This window comes from Erigeron canadensis, chromosome 3, assembly GCF_010389155.1.
Source record: "Erigeron canadensis isolate Cc75 chromosome 3, C_canadensis_v1, whole genome shotgun sequence".
Classification (NCBI taxonomy): domain Eukaryota; kingdom Viridiplantae; phylum Streptophyta; class Magnoliopsida; order Asterales; family Asteraceae; genus Erigeron; species Erigeron canadensis.
In genome coordinates this window covers 25,373,488-25,386,964 of record NC_057763.1, presented here as the reverse complement: position 1 = coordinate 25,386,964, position 13,477 = coordinate 25,373,488, and the positions used below count along the sequence as shown (strand labels likewise).

At 33.7% G+C, this 13,477-nt stretch overlaps 1 protein-coding gene and 1 pseudogene across 1 annotated transcript; both read left to right on the top strand.

Annotated features, from left to right (window-relative positions):
* The first annotated feature begins 2,742 nt into the window (after positions 1–2,742).
* On the top strand, positions 2,743–10,282 carry LOC122593575 (E3 ubiquitin-protein ligase RFI2). The gene is made up of 6 exons (XM_043766002.1): positions 2,743–2,908; positions 5,421–5,590; positions 6,814–6,863; positions 8,050–8,075; positions 8,192–8,570; positions 9,544–10,282. Exons 1-6 carry the CDS (start codon positions 2,761–2,763, stop codon positions 9,992–9,994), a joined length of 1,224 nt encoding a protein of 407 aa, XP_043621937.1. The 5' UTR covers positions 2,743–2,760; the 3' UTR covers positions 9,995–10,282.
* Positions 10,283–12,188: 1,906 nt separating this feature from the next.
* Positions 12,189–13,065, top strand: LOC122594267 (annotated as a pseudogene).
* The last annotated feature ends 412 nt before the right edge of the window (positions 13,066–13,477 follow it).

The following is a 13,477-nucleotide window of genomic DNA, read 5'->3' as shown; positions in this document are numbered from 1 at the left end:
ATAAATAAGGGTTGGAAAATACTTTGAAAGTATATTGGGTAGATCTAGTATGTGGATTGAGAAAAAGTTAGAAATTGAGAGGTAAATTAGATATTTTAATGGCTAAAAAGTTGAGAAAAAAATGGGTGGTTGTTTTATAAGGGGATATATATATATACGAGCATAGTGTCCGCGCATTGCGGCGGCTAGAAGTGATGACAATATAAAAGGGAGGCATTGGTGGAGATCTAGGGAGGCGATGGAGAAGGAGGGCCGCGACAGAGGTGATAGAAGATCGATGAGGGTGTGTAATGATTAGAGAGAATGTGGAAAAAATGATATATAAGGGTTTTATTTTTAGTAATGGTATTTTAGGAAGGAGAAAAAATGTTGGATTTTAAGGAATTTAATACTTTTTAAAAGGGAGTATATATATATACATGTTATTTTTTTTTTTCAATCCCAATTTATAATATGTTATTTCTAACACCAAAATTTTATCACATACAACAAGAGTTAGATCAAGTGGTCAACATTTTTGCTTGTCACCTTTATTATATACTATTCAAAAATGTTGCAGAAAATTGTGCTGATGACGTGGTCAATTTCTACTGGACGATGAAGAGGTATGTCGCTGAGTCCAATCACCACTGCCGTTCAAAAAAAAAAGTTGCAGAAAATATCATTATCATCTTTATTACTATAAAATAAACCTTTCTCCCTTTTTAGTTTTTTACTTATAAATTATCAAAAATGTCAATAAGGCTATTAAATACCTAATATACCTTAAATGAAATTAAATTACAATATATCACCCTTGATTTCTTAAAGGGTTTTTCTAGTCTGTGCCTATAAGATTTAAACATTTTTAAATCATACTATCATTTCTTTAAAATAATCATAATACTATTTTTAAATCAATAAACTACACTATTCGTCGCCGTTACCACTCGATATCCATCACCGCCACTATCACGCCGCAGCTACCGCCATTACGACGCATCGCGCTCGTTTATCAAATTAAGTTACTTTTATCATTTACAATTATATATATAACAATTGAAGTTCCCTTAGCTACAAGGAACGTCAATTGTTTTTCATTTTCATCGCCAAATTTTTATATCTTTTATTTTTGACACGAAACCTTTAACCTTTTTACCTTTTGTCACATAACCTTAATTTATTTTACTTTTGACACGAAAGTTTTGTTTTATTTAGTTTTAAAACTTTAGTTTTTCTAACTTTTGTCACGAAAGTTTCATTCTCTTTACTTTTTATCACATAAACTTTAAACCTTTTACTTTTTGTCACAAAACCTTAATTTATTTTACTTTTGACACGAAAGTTTTGTTTTATTTAGTTTTAAAACTTTAGTTTTTCTAACTTTTGTCACGAAAGTTTCATTCTCTTTACTTTTTATCACATAAATTTTAAACCTTTTACTTTTTGTCACAAAACTTTAATTTTTTTTACTTTTGTCACGAAAGTTTTGTTTTATTTAGTTTTAAACTTTCGTTGTTCTAACTTTTGCCACGAAAATTCTCTTTTAAACTTTTACTTTTTGTCACGTAACTTTAATTTATTTTACTTTTGGCACAAAAATTTTGTTTAATTTAGTTTTTAAACATTTATTTTTCTAACTTTTGCCACGCAAGTTTCATCCTCTTTACTTTTTATCACATAAATTTACTAAAGTTTACGCACTTTTACTTTTTGCCACATTACTTTCGTTTCTTCTAATTTTCGCACGAAAGTTTTGTTTTATTTACTTTTTATACTTTTATTTTTCTAACTTTTGTCACGAAAGTTTCATTTGCTTACTTTTTACCACATAACTTTCGTTTTTTTAATTTTTGTCACGGAAACTTCATTTTATTTTGTTTTTGCACATAAGTTTGAGTTTGCGCCACATAACTTTCAATTCTTTATATTTTTTTTCTATATTTCGACACGATTGTTTTATTTTCTTTACTTTTTATTACATAACTTTTGGATTTTTAATTTCTGTCAACGAAGTTTAAATTTCTTAACTTTTTACCACATAGCTCTAAGATTTCAAGTTCGGTCATCTAAGTTTCATTTTCTTAAATTTTTACCATATAACTTTCAATTTTGTAACTTTTGTCACGAAAGTTTTATTTTCCTTATTTTTCACCACATGACTTTTGGATTTTTTTTTCTTTTTGTCAACAAGGTTTCACATTTTTAACTTTTTACCACATAGCTTTAAATTTTTTTAACTCCAACCACTAAAGTTTCATTTTTTAACTTTTTACCACATAATTATTCATTTTTGTCACGAATGTTTCATTTTATATAATTTTTAAATCAAAAACTAGTTAACATAAATAATCAAAAAAGAAAATGTAACATACAGTCATACACGGTATACGAGTATGTATAATTATATATCGCAATCGCGCACATATATATTTCTCTCTCATCTATCTATATCTATCTATCAGAGTTTTTCCGATTGTTAAATTTTCAGCTCCAACAACTTCAATCCCAAACCCCCCAAAAACACACATTTCATCCCTTTCTCATCTCTTTTCATTTCTTACCTATATCTATCTATCTATATCTATATTCATATAAGTTATATATACATATTATTGATCATTGATTGTAATCGATTATTACAATCAATTGAATTTAACAACCGATTAAATTAAATAGTTAAGAATCTGAAGGATTATTGATATATTTATTGAAAATAAGGGTTGTGAATAAAAGGATTTTTTATATTATTATTATTATTATTATTATTATTATTATTATATGGGGTTAGAAGACGCAGATCTTGTAGTAGATGATGATGGAGGTGGTTGTAAAGCCACCATTTCGTGTTCGATATGTCTCGATATCGTTACGGATAACGGCGATCGCTCTTGGGCTAAGCTTCAATGTGGCCATCAATTTCATTTAGGTAAACTTCACTTTTTAATTACTAATTGAATTCAACTTAATTGAATTGATATTGATATTGGATTGTTTTGATGATCAATTTGATTGCTTGTAGCTAAGAAAGATGCCAACTTTATGCTTTAATTCGATCGAATTTTTAGTGATCTGTGTTTGTAAGGTTTTTAAGTAATTGGTATAAATCTTTATATGCTAAAACCCCCCTTTTTTGTGTTTTTTTCGTTGATCGTATTGATTACGGAGGTTTAGTATGCGAGAAAGTTTGCATCTTTTTGGTCAATGATATATTTAATAAATTTGTTTAGTACTGAATTAGCAAAAAAAAATGTATATAGGGTCTATGCAAGATCTTTGCTTTAGATTGTTATGTGGCAAAAAATTGTTGTATGATGTTTCCGGTTGAAGTGATGTCGGGAATCACATATCTTCTTTTGCCGGTTCTGACTTTCCTTGCTAGGAGGATCTGAGTAAATTAGGCTCTTACCAAGTACTCGTACTTTTTTTTTTTTGTAGTTCAAATTTTTTTGAAACTTCATTTACAGTTGAACATGTTAGTAAAATGAGAGGTTTGCCTGCTTGTTAAAGCAAAGCAGGTTCTTTATGCTAGTAACAAATAGAAACTTACATATAACTTACAAGCATATATATTATGCAATTAGAGCTAATCACATATATGCTTGTGATGCGGTGGAAGAATTGTATGATACTTTCATCAAAATTAAATTTGGGGTTTGCTAGTTTTGCTTTATTTTGTCAACAAAGTTATTTCCAGATGATTTTTATTACAAGGATCAAAGTAGAACTAAACACATGTTATAGGCAAGTGCAGGTACTGTATATGGCAAATTATGAACAAGTTTGACAGGGAATCTACAGAATTTACGTTTATGAATAGATAATCTGATATTCCCTTATTAGAGAGTTGTGTAGGATGATTGGCGGTATTTGAAAGATTTATCGAGTTAGGTTAGAATGAAGGGTTTATGATGTTTATTTTCTAGGCACATGAGACATTGAGATTTGAAATCATCAATTATATTCTAAATCCAGGCCTTCAGGGTTTCTGATACATATGCATTCTGATTCTGGATAAGGAAAGTCCTGATAACCAAAATGTCATCATAATCCTACAGGCCTGACTGTCTTTTTGCTTTGCCCTGACAAAAACATAGTGGTCACATTCATGTCTCATATAACTTGCTTGCTTGTTCCTTTTCACTTTCTTAATGTTCATTATAGAGTATATTCAATTATAGATTGTGTAAAGATATGAGTATTTACGTTCTTGATTCTCTTTGAGTAAGGTTAAACCAACTGTCTGTTAGTAACCCGAAGTGGTTAGGCATCGTTACTCGGCATGGCCAATCAAGTGGCCCTAGCTCTTAGAGCTGTATGAATTGCTCAATACGTAGGAAATTGGTATTGAACATCAAATTCGAATTATCAGATTTTCTGTGTGGAAAATTTATTTGAGAATTTTTGTGTCATTACCGAAGGCATGCGTAAGTTCCTATGTGGTTTCATGAATAAATTAGCAAATTGGGTGACTTTATGACAACTTTTGGTATTTCACAAAGGTTGGGGCACTCGGGATCGAGAAATGTAATTGGGTTTCCTATATATAAAAATAATAAATGATATGTAAAATATTTCAAACTTAAAGATAATTGTTTAGAAACATTGTTACTTCAAAGTTCAAACTCAGTTGTTTAGATACATAAACTCAAACCAATTTAGGATTTTATTAAAAGTCGGGAAATAAACTGACAAGAGTTGACCCGAGTTGGCCAAGTTTTGACCGAGTCGATCGAGTTTGAACCCATCAGGCTGTTTTTTTTTATCATCATGGTATTTCGACATAATTGATTGTGGCTTCTTGTATCCAAGGGTTTAGAGTTAGACTCTATGTTCTACTACTGTGTTGGTCCTTTGTTCTCTGGTTGCATTGGAGAACGAAATAATATTATACGTGTCCTAGAGGAGGAGACCATTGTATTGCTTGTTGGTTGCGCGGTAGTGTCCGTACCGGCAACTGCATCATATAATCATTTCGCTATCTTAGCATTAGCAACCACCTTTCTGTTTTCTGTTTGAGTTGAATACTTGCATCTTATTGTTAAGGTATAAAACTTATGTACATTAATAGAAGTTAAAGTAAATCTAAGATGCAATATTTATTAAGAAAAGGTTAGATCCAATATGATTCATGAAATTTGTATAGCAACTCCTGGTTAGATACATCCGTACTGTAAGTATAGATTTTCAAGCTGCAGAACTGAATATTAAAAAGTATTGCATTTTAGTTTAGAATGCTGGTCTATACATTTTGTCTTCAGGAAGAGTGTGGGAGGCCTTTGTGGAAAAGCCATCCATTATTTTTCGTAATATTTTTGAGGATCACACATATCTTTATGTTTTAATCAATGTTTGACGTGCTCTTTAGTCTTTACTAATGTCTGAAGTTGTGTAAAATCAGCGGGACAGCTCATGTATGATTTCCTTGTTATGTTTTGCAGATTGCATTGGTTCCGCATTTAATGTGAAGGGAGTGATGCAATGTCCCAACTGCAGGAAAATTGAGAAAGGTCAGTGGCTTTATGCAAATGGTTGCCGATCATATCCGGAGTTCAGCATGGATGACTGGGCCCATGATGAAGATCTTTATGAGCTCAGCTATCCTGAAACGGTTAGATTTCTAAACCGTTATATGTTTGGGGATATAAATATACTTGCTTGCAGCCAATTTGCTGCATTTACAAAAAAAGAACCACACTTAATATGTTGATATCCTTTCATTTCCATTTGGCCAACAACACATCTGAATACGTACTGTTGGAAACAATAAATTAATGGGTTTAAGCTATGGATTAGTCACTTGCTTTTGGTGATTACAATCTCCCCAAAAATATCAATGTAGGAAATATACCTTTTTGTGTGTTAATATCAACATAACAGCACCTTTTTACATACTTGTTTTTACTTTTGATGTCGGATGGTCGCTGGAGTAGCTTTTGTTAGCGGAGGTGATAATGGGGTGGTGCAGAGAACGAGTGTTCTTCCTGTTTGTTCAGCTTAAAAAATTGTCTACTGGTAAAGTAAAAATCCCCATCAGAATAAGAAATATTAATTAAAGCGACATAATTATTTTAACTTGTTTAGCCAGTAACCTGTTTTGCATGAATCGTGGCCCAGAAACAGAATTTGGAAGTTAGTTGGTTATATTGGTATCTTTTGGGTATGGTACCTACATTGGGACAATTAATATATAGCCAAGTTAAATGGCTTCTCTTGATCTAGTGATGATAAAATAAAAGCCCTGGTTTATATGTACTCTATTAATCACATGGCACACATAAAATCGGCTTTGGAAATTGTTCCCGCAGTAATCGCCATTTACTCCATCTGTTTCAATGTATTATGCTACTATATCGTGTATAAGATAGCCTTAGTCACGAGTCTTCCAAAAAGTGTTGGGCGAAGCTAGCTAGTCAAGCCTTGTTTATCACTGGATCTCGTAGACATGATCTAAGCAGAGTGGTAGCTGGTAGGTTACTTGTTTAATCTGTAGAATACAACTGTTTTTGGTATTTAAGTTCACCGCAGTAGTCTTAGAAATGGCGATTGTCATTGTTCTATTGATATTTACCTTGTATGGATCTTGTTGCATTTCATGGAAATTATATATCAAATGATGAGATATTTGCGTAATTCGAATGTGCAATATTTTAGGAGTCTGGTTATATCACGATTTATGACTAAGTAATATCTGTATGCTGCCCATTTGCTATGATTATTTAAATACCTGGTTTACCACTCGTAATATCTCATATCCCCAACCCCTCCTCCCTTGGTGCATCTTTTACCATGACACATTTGTTGCTAACTTCGCAGACTTTTTCCTTTTTGCAGTCGATGTGGTGCCCCTTTGGTGGATTTACTCGGCTTGCTGCTTCTTTTGAGTAAGTACACTTATCTTCTTATTTGATCACTATGTTACTATATATTATCTGTATCTTTCTTCTAAAACTCAAGTATAGTTGCAGTATTTTCCTGTGTTTTTTTTTTTTTGTTAAAAATATTAAAATAAAATACCACCATGTACAAGATTGGACAAAAAACCATAATTCTATAATTAAATAAATAATAGGAGTATAAATTTTTTTTCCAAAAACTAGGATGGAGTTCTAGACCAGAGGGATTCAGATTTTAGAAAGTTCTAAATTTAACCTCGCCAAGTCAACCATTAGCTAAGCTATGAAGATTTCAAAATTAACCCTGCAAATTATCAGTGCAACTGACAAAATACTATGTACTTCAATTTTTGGGAAGCATATATATATTAGGCAAACTTCGTTTTTTCACATCGTATAATGTAAACATGATGTCAGAAAATATGTGTGTTACTAAATGAGGCTGTTACAGTTCATGTTTCTAACCTGATGGTTGATATTTTAGTTTCAACTTTATTTTGACGAGTAGCATTAGTACTTCTCTAATAAATTAATTAGTTAAAGCTACCAACATATTGGATCACTGTATGCTATGAAAGTATGAATTTTAAAAAAATGGTTGCTAAATTGTATTTTAAACCACGCAAGTGTACATAAATATCACAGGTTTTCCTCCATGTAAGACTAGAATTTCACAAATGAACAATAAAAGTACCTGACATGAGATAAACATTTCTGAAAAGCACATTATATATTGGTGACCTCAATCCTATCAATATCAGTAACTAATGAAATTGATATATACAGCCATTTAATCATGGAAAGTTGGAAACGGTATCAAAAAACTATTCAGCTATATGATGACTATGAAGCTTTGGAGTACTTTGTCTATTCTAACCTTTGCAGAAAGCAATCTATATTAACCATTAAAAGTGATATATCTAAAATGATATATCTATGTTAGAAGTCTATCAATCTTACTAATTTGTTGATTTCATGACAGTCCAACTGTTTACAGCCATTATCGATGCAACATTAAGTCACCAAATCTGCTCATTCTTACAACATCAAACTTCATTCTTTTTGATGTTTTATTTTTCTTTCTTTTTTTCATAAAAAAGATGATGCTGTCTATTTGTCCTGTGTGTTTTTGTATACGACACTAACTTTTCCTTTTTCCTTTCTTTTAATGCAGTGAAGGGGAATTTCCAACTACTGCATGTAAGATTTTAGTGCTTTTCAGTGCTTTTCTCTTAAAGCTAACCTAGGGTTCACCCGAACTTTCTTACTTATGGATATTTTTTTCATTCGTGCTCTTTCTCTTTCGTTTTTGGCAGATCATGATCTTCTTGGACAGCATGCAATCTTTACTGAACATGCAGCAGCTGTAACATCTGCTACCCATCTGTGTCCATATATTGCTTATGTTCAACCAGTTCACCCCTCATCATCATCATCAACTTCGAGTTCGAGTGTTGCTGATGGTCCTACCTACAATAATCAATGGAACAGCCAATCAGCATCCAGTGAGATGCCAGGTTCTTATGCTTTGCCTATGGATCTCCGATACCACACACTCTTTCCTACGTCAAACAACCGTGTAGGTGGTGCTGAACAACCATCCATGCCATCGATCATGCCCCAAAGGCCAGTTAGGTCTAATGCTGATATGCCAAGATCAGGCTCTTATGTGCATCCGTTTGTTGTTGGCCAAAGGTAAAGCACCTTGGCTGTCTTAGAAAGTTTCTTTTCATTTCATCATATATTTTTCTAGAGATGGTTGTTTTGACAGTTAATTGTGAATTTTGGGTTGTGCTTTATTTAATACAGGTCGAATAAAGTTTTCTTAGCTATAACAGGGGAATGGGTCAAATGTTGAAAGTCACCATAAGTAACTAGATTTTTTGGAATTAGATTGTTAGATAATCAAATTGGTTTTGTATTCAAGTAATCATAGTTTAACACATTGTTAAAATGATTGAAAAACCGGTATTTCTAACCACTACCAAAGGTAGTGTTCATGAATCTTGAGTTCCCCACTAGAGGTCTTGAGTTCAAACCTCCCTAGATAAACATCTTGAGGGTGGCTGATTCGGGAGCAGTCACAGGATACCCAGGCTAGGCCGTGTATGTTTGAGTCAAAAACTTACCCTTCCCGAGTAACCTGAATAGGGAAAACCTCATCCATTTACCTCCAAAAAATAGGTATATCTTGGTCAAGTAAATGTGTCTTGTGCCAGTTTGGCCTGCATCAACCCAAACCTGTCTTCACCATCTACCGAATCCACCCATCTTACCACCTCTTTTATTTTCTGCTGGTGGCAGATGGGCACTGGGCAACTATTCAAAATGGGTTTGGATTGAAACTAGCATTTATAGTATAGGTTAGGCTGTGGTGGGTTGTCCATAAACATAAATAATAATTAATCGATATATGATCATGATTACAGAACCATTATTTATATGATTAGATTAATAATATATAGGAGGTTGTATGCAATACAATTAAAATTTTTGGGACTTTGAACTCGTTCGGTTCATTTTTATAGAACACAACCCAAATTGAGCCATTCAAATGGGTCAAATTTGTGACCTCTAGGCTGAAGGATCTTTCTGTATCTTTTATAGTTATATTGTGTTTTAATATGATACTTTTACCATTATATTAATGTTTGTGTACTTTGTGTAGTTCTGCTGCTAGAGGTCCCACCTCGGGTGGGTCTTCAATGATTCATCCTTACCCCGGGAGTGCTGCACGGGCACGTGAGCGGTCCCAGGCCCTTCAAGCCTATTTTCAGCAACCTAGCAGTCAACCCGGCTTACGTACACCAATGGTATCTGGATCACGGAGATCCAGCAGTCAAGCCCAAACGGGTCAGGTAGGCTCATCTTCGGACGTTTTTCGTACCAGTAATGGTGGCTTCTATGTCCGTGCAACACCAGGTTCATCAACGACTAGAAGCAGCTTTCAGGAAGCAGAAAGCTCGATCCCAAATCCTTTCCACCATACATGGGAAAGAGATCCACACCAAGGTTCCGGGTGGGGATTCCATCATGTTGGGGGAGGGTCTAGTGCTGCCATGTATCGACAGAGGCATGGTTCAGAAAGAAACTCATCGCAAGGCCATTATCGGTCATAAAGGAAATGGATGATTGTTTATTTCGGCTGCTTTTCTTGAACTAATTATGATGATGAGAAAAACTTATTTGGTGAAGTCTTTTAAGCATGTAAGTGTAACAAAAAACAGTTGGAGGCTTTGCTTGTGGGTTGCAAAGGCTTGAAACCCTGTTGAATGGCCTTGAAATGAGTCCATGCTGCGTTGTTGATTGGTTTGTGTGATGGACTTTGGCTTCTTTGCTCTGGAGATATATATAATAACATTATCGTGTTTAAAGACCATATATACAACCATGCCTAAAGTTCATAACTGATTTGCATTAGATAATCCAAGGTTATTTGCTATAGTGTCAGTTTTGTTTTCATGACTCTTATACTCGTCTCTCAACTTCTAATTAAAATTCAGAAATCAAATTTGTTTAATGTCCCTTTTTCTCAAAATAATATTTACAATCACTTTGTAACTTTTCCTCTGGTATATTTTCTGACTTGGCTACCAGATTTATAAAAGGTAACATAAACATGGTAAATTTCATCACATATGTTTTGCCTAGTTAGACACTGCGATGTACATACATGCCTTATGGGTAGAAACTTGTGATCCCGTTTTTTTTTTTTTTACTTATGAATTTTGGCTATTTCGGGAATGTTTAAGCTACTCCCAATTATATTTGTCTATGTTGTTATTCTGAAGATCAATAACAAAAAAACAACTTTTTCTTAAAGCTTCACCTATAGATCTATTTTCTTACTCTCCTTGGAAATTGGTCGATGATTATGAAGATCAATAACAAGAAAACAACAATTGGTCTCCATCACTCATATATGGTTTATATGAGTCTCCTTAAAAACCTTACCACTAAAAACAAGTGCATAAATTCGTGAGTAGAATTAAGAGTATAGCATGTATAACTCTTCAGATCATTTAAATCTATGTGTCAAATGCTGGTCTTACAAGATGGCTGTGAAGTGTGGTATCGCAACAACGAACCTGCTACCTGAAACCACTCTTCACCCATCCAAGGAATACAACTATAAAACTTTGTATCTAACACAGGTTTTGACTTAAGGGGATATATGGCGTTTGGTCCCCTCCAACCATCCCAACATTTTAATTCTTTCCCATTGATCAAAATCCGTAGGTGTTTCTTTATTTCCATTTGTTGTTTGTTGCTAGTCTTGTACTTTGACGTAGTCAGATTCTATGTATGAAGTTAGCCTCCAATGTCAAATCCTGAGTTCACCCCTGATACAACACATCCTTATTTGAAGTAATATAGAACTAGGATACCTTCTTGTGCTGAAAGGCGATACTAGACCAAAACGACAAAATTCATGAAAAACATATTTAAAAATGGGCGTAGTTTTAAAATTTTTAAGAAAATCTAAAAATCCCTAGTAAAATTTTAATTTTGAAAGGGACACTGCCCCTCTTGTCACCCTTTTGGTACCAGCTAGTCTTCATCTTTTTCTTGCTAAGGGCGGTGTTGGGGTCAGTGAGTTTCAAATAGTAAGAACATTATGTCAAAGTGTGAAATATATAGTTACATTTACATACACACTACATCTGTTTAAAAAAGAAAAAATTGGTAGTTGCATGCATTGATGCACTTAATCGATTTATGAGGAAGGTTGCTACTTAATGGACTTCTCCAAGTCCCTCCTGAACTTAAATACCTCAACTTGGGTGCTAGCATTTACATCTTGTAATTCTCCTAAATCATAAACATATGCAATCTTGACAATCTTAGGGTCGAGATTCCGAGGACAAACGCCAAACCGACAACAAGCGTATAGTCCCGTTCGCATTTGTCAGATACTGCAATGGTAATGGTTTTTCTGATAGAAGGATTCCAGATAATAGCGGTATCCTTTCGAGGTTCATACAAGCCATAACAACTATATATTGATCTACGACTGAATTCGGCAACGAAGACACTAACCTTTTGACCGGGGAAAGTGACGTCATCATCAAAAATGGAAAGATACTTCACAGGTGTATAATTGCAATCATCGCAATGTGAAGTATATATTCAACAAAATCCCTATTGTTGAGTTAACAAAGCGCGTTTTTACAAAAAATAATCATATTCTGAGTAAAAAAAATTACCGCTTTTTTCAGAATCCCTAATTATTCAGTTACAACTTTCCTTTTACAAAAATTACCGATTTATTAGACCGACCTCTTTTTTTATATTCGCCATTACACATTATCTTCTTATTAAAACTATACATACATCTCATCTTGTATTTCGCTTGAATTATTCTCAATTTCTCATATTTTACTGTCGAAAATTCACCCGCTTCAAAACCCATTGAATTATCTTGTTCAAAAATATCATCAAGATCACCACCACCACCATGGAAGATTTAACAAAAATTGCAGAATCTAGTATCAAAATCAAGAAAAAGACTGCAAAGGGTCGTCAAAAAATCGACCCTACTAAGAAAATCCAAAACCCCACCAAACTTCAAGTCGCATTCTCTAAATGACGAACCGGGTTGTTCAAGAAAGCCGCCGAATTGTGTGTTTTGACCGGCCAGATTGCGATTCTGACCAAATCTCCCGGTGACAGAATCTTTACTTTCGGTCACCCCAATGTGGACCGTTTTCTTGATATTAAAGACAACAACTTTAACTATAATAAAGAGTTGGAGGAAGAGATCAAGAATCCTAAAGAGACGAGTAATTTAATGTGGTTTGATCAGCCGATTGATGGTATGAATCTTGAAGAGTTGGAAGAGTATCTGCATTCTTTGGTTGAGTTCAAGAACAATGTTGATACAAGGGCTGATGAACTTATGATGATCAACACAAATCCAAGATTCTTAGGCCCGAATTTCGTTGATTTCGGGTTGCAGAATGGTTTTTCACCTTTGGGTGTTCACTGACCCAATGGTTTTGAGTTGCAACATGTGGATAAATTCGGAAAATTTATCTTCTAGTTTGGTAAGTATTTGTAAAATATTTGAGTTGTTAGTAACAATTTTGTAAAAGTCTGTGTAATTGGAATGCTATTTTGATAAATTTGATTGATTGACTGCTGTTTTTATGTTTTGAATGTACTTGGATTTGAGACATATGATTGATTATTTGATTGGTGTCTTGTGTTTTGAAATTGTAGTATCCAGTATTGGTTCCATTGTTGCCTTAAGTAGTTGTTTTCAGTATTGAAGTTTAAACACATAGAAAAGATTTGAACTACAGGTCAACCCAATGCAGACCGACCCGTTTGACCTCTACTAAAAAAAGTATATGTTTTGGACTGACATCCACCCCAACCCATTACCTTTAGTGAACATTGTGCTTGGATCCTGACTTGTGTTTACCTTTTATGAAGTAGAATTGGTTTAAAATAGAGTTCTTTAAAGCACAATCAGCGTCAGAGTTGAAGATATCAGACCCCTTTTTGTTTAAAGGTTGAGATGATCTTTGTAACCATCTGCGTAAATGTTTGTCGAGATAATATATTGAACCAGATAATAAAGGAGCTTTTGTGTCCAT

Excerpts from the sequence above, each read along its gene's own strand:
- LOC122593575 (XM_043766002.1), top strand. The coding sequence starts at position 2,761 with ATGGGGTTAGAAGACGCAGATCTTGTAGTAGATGATGATGGAGGTGGT. Across the intron at positions 8,076-8,191 it reads GGAATTTCCAACTACTGCAT|ATCATGATCTTCTTGGACAG; the intron begins GTAAGATTTTAG and ends CGTTTTTGGCAG. Across the intron at positions 8,571-9,543 it reads CCGTTTGTTGTTGGCCAAAG|TTCTGCTGCTAGAGGTCCCA; the intron begins GTAAAGCACCTT and ends TACTTTGTGTAG.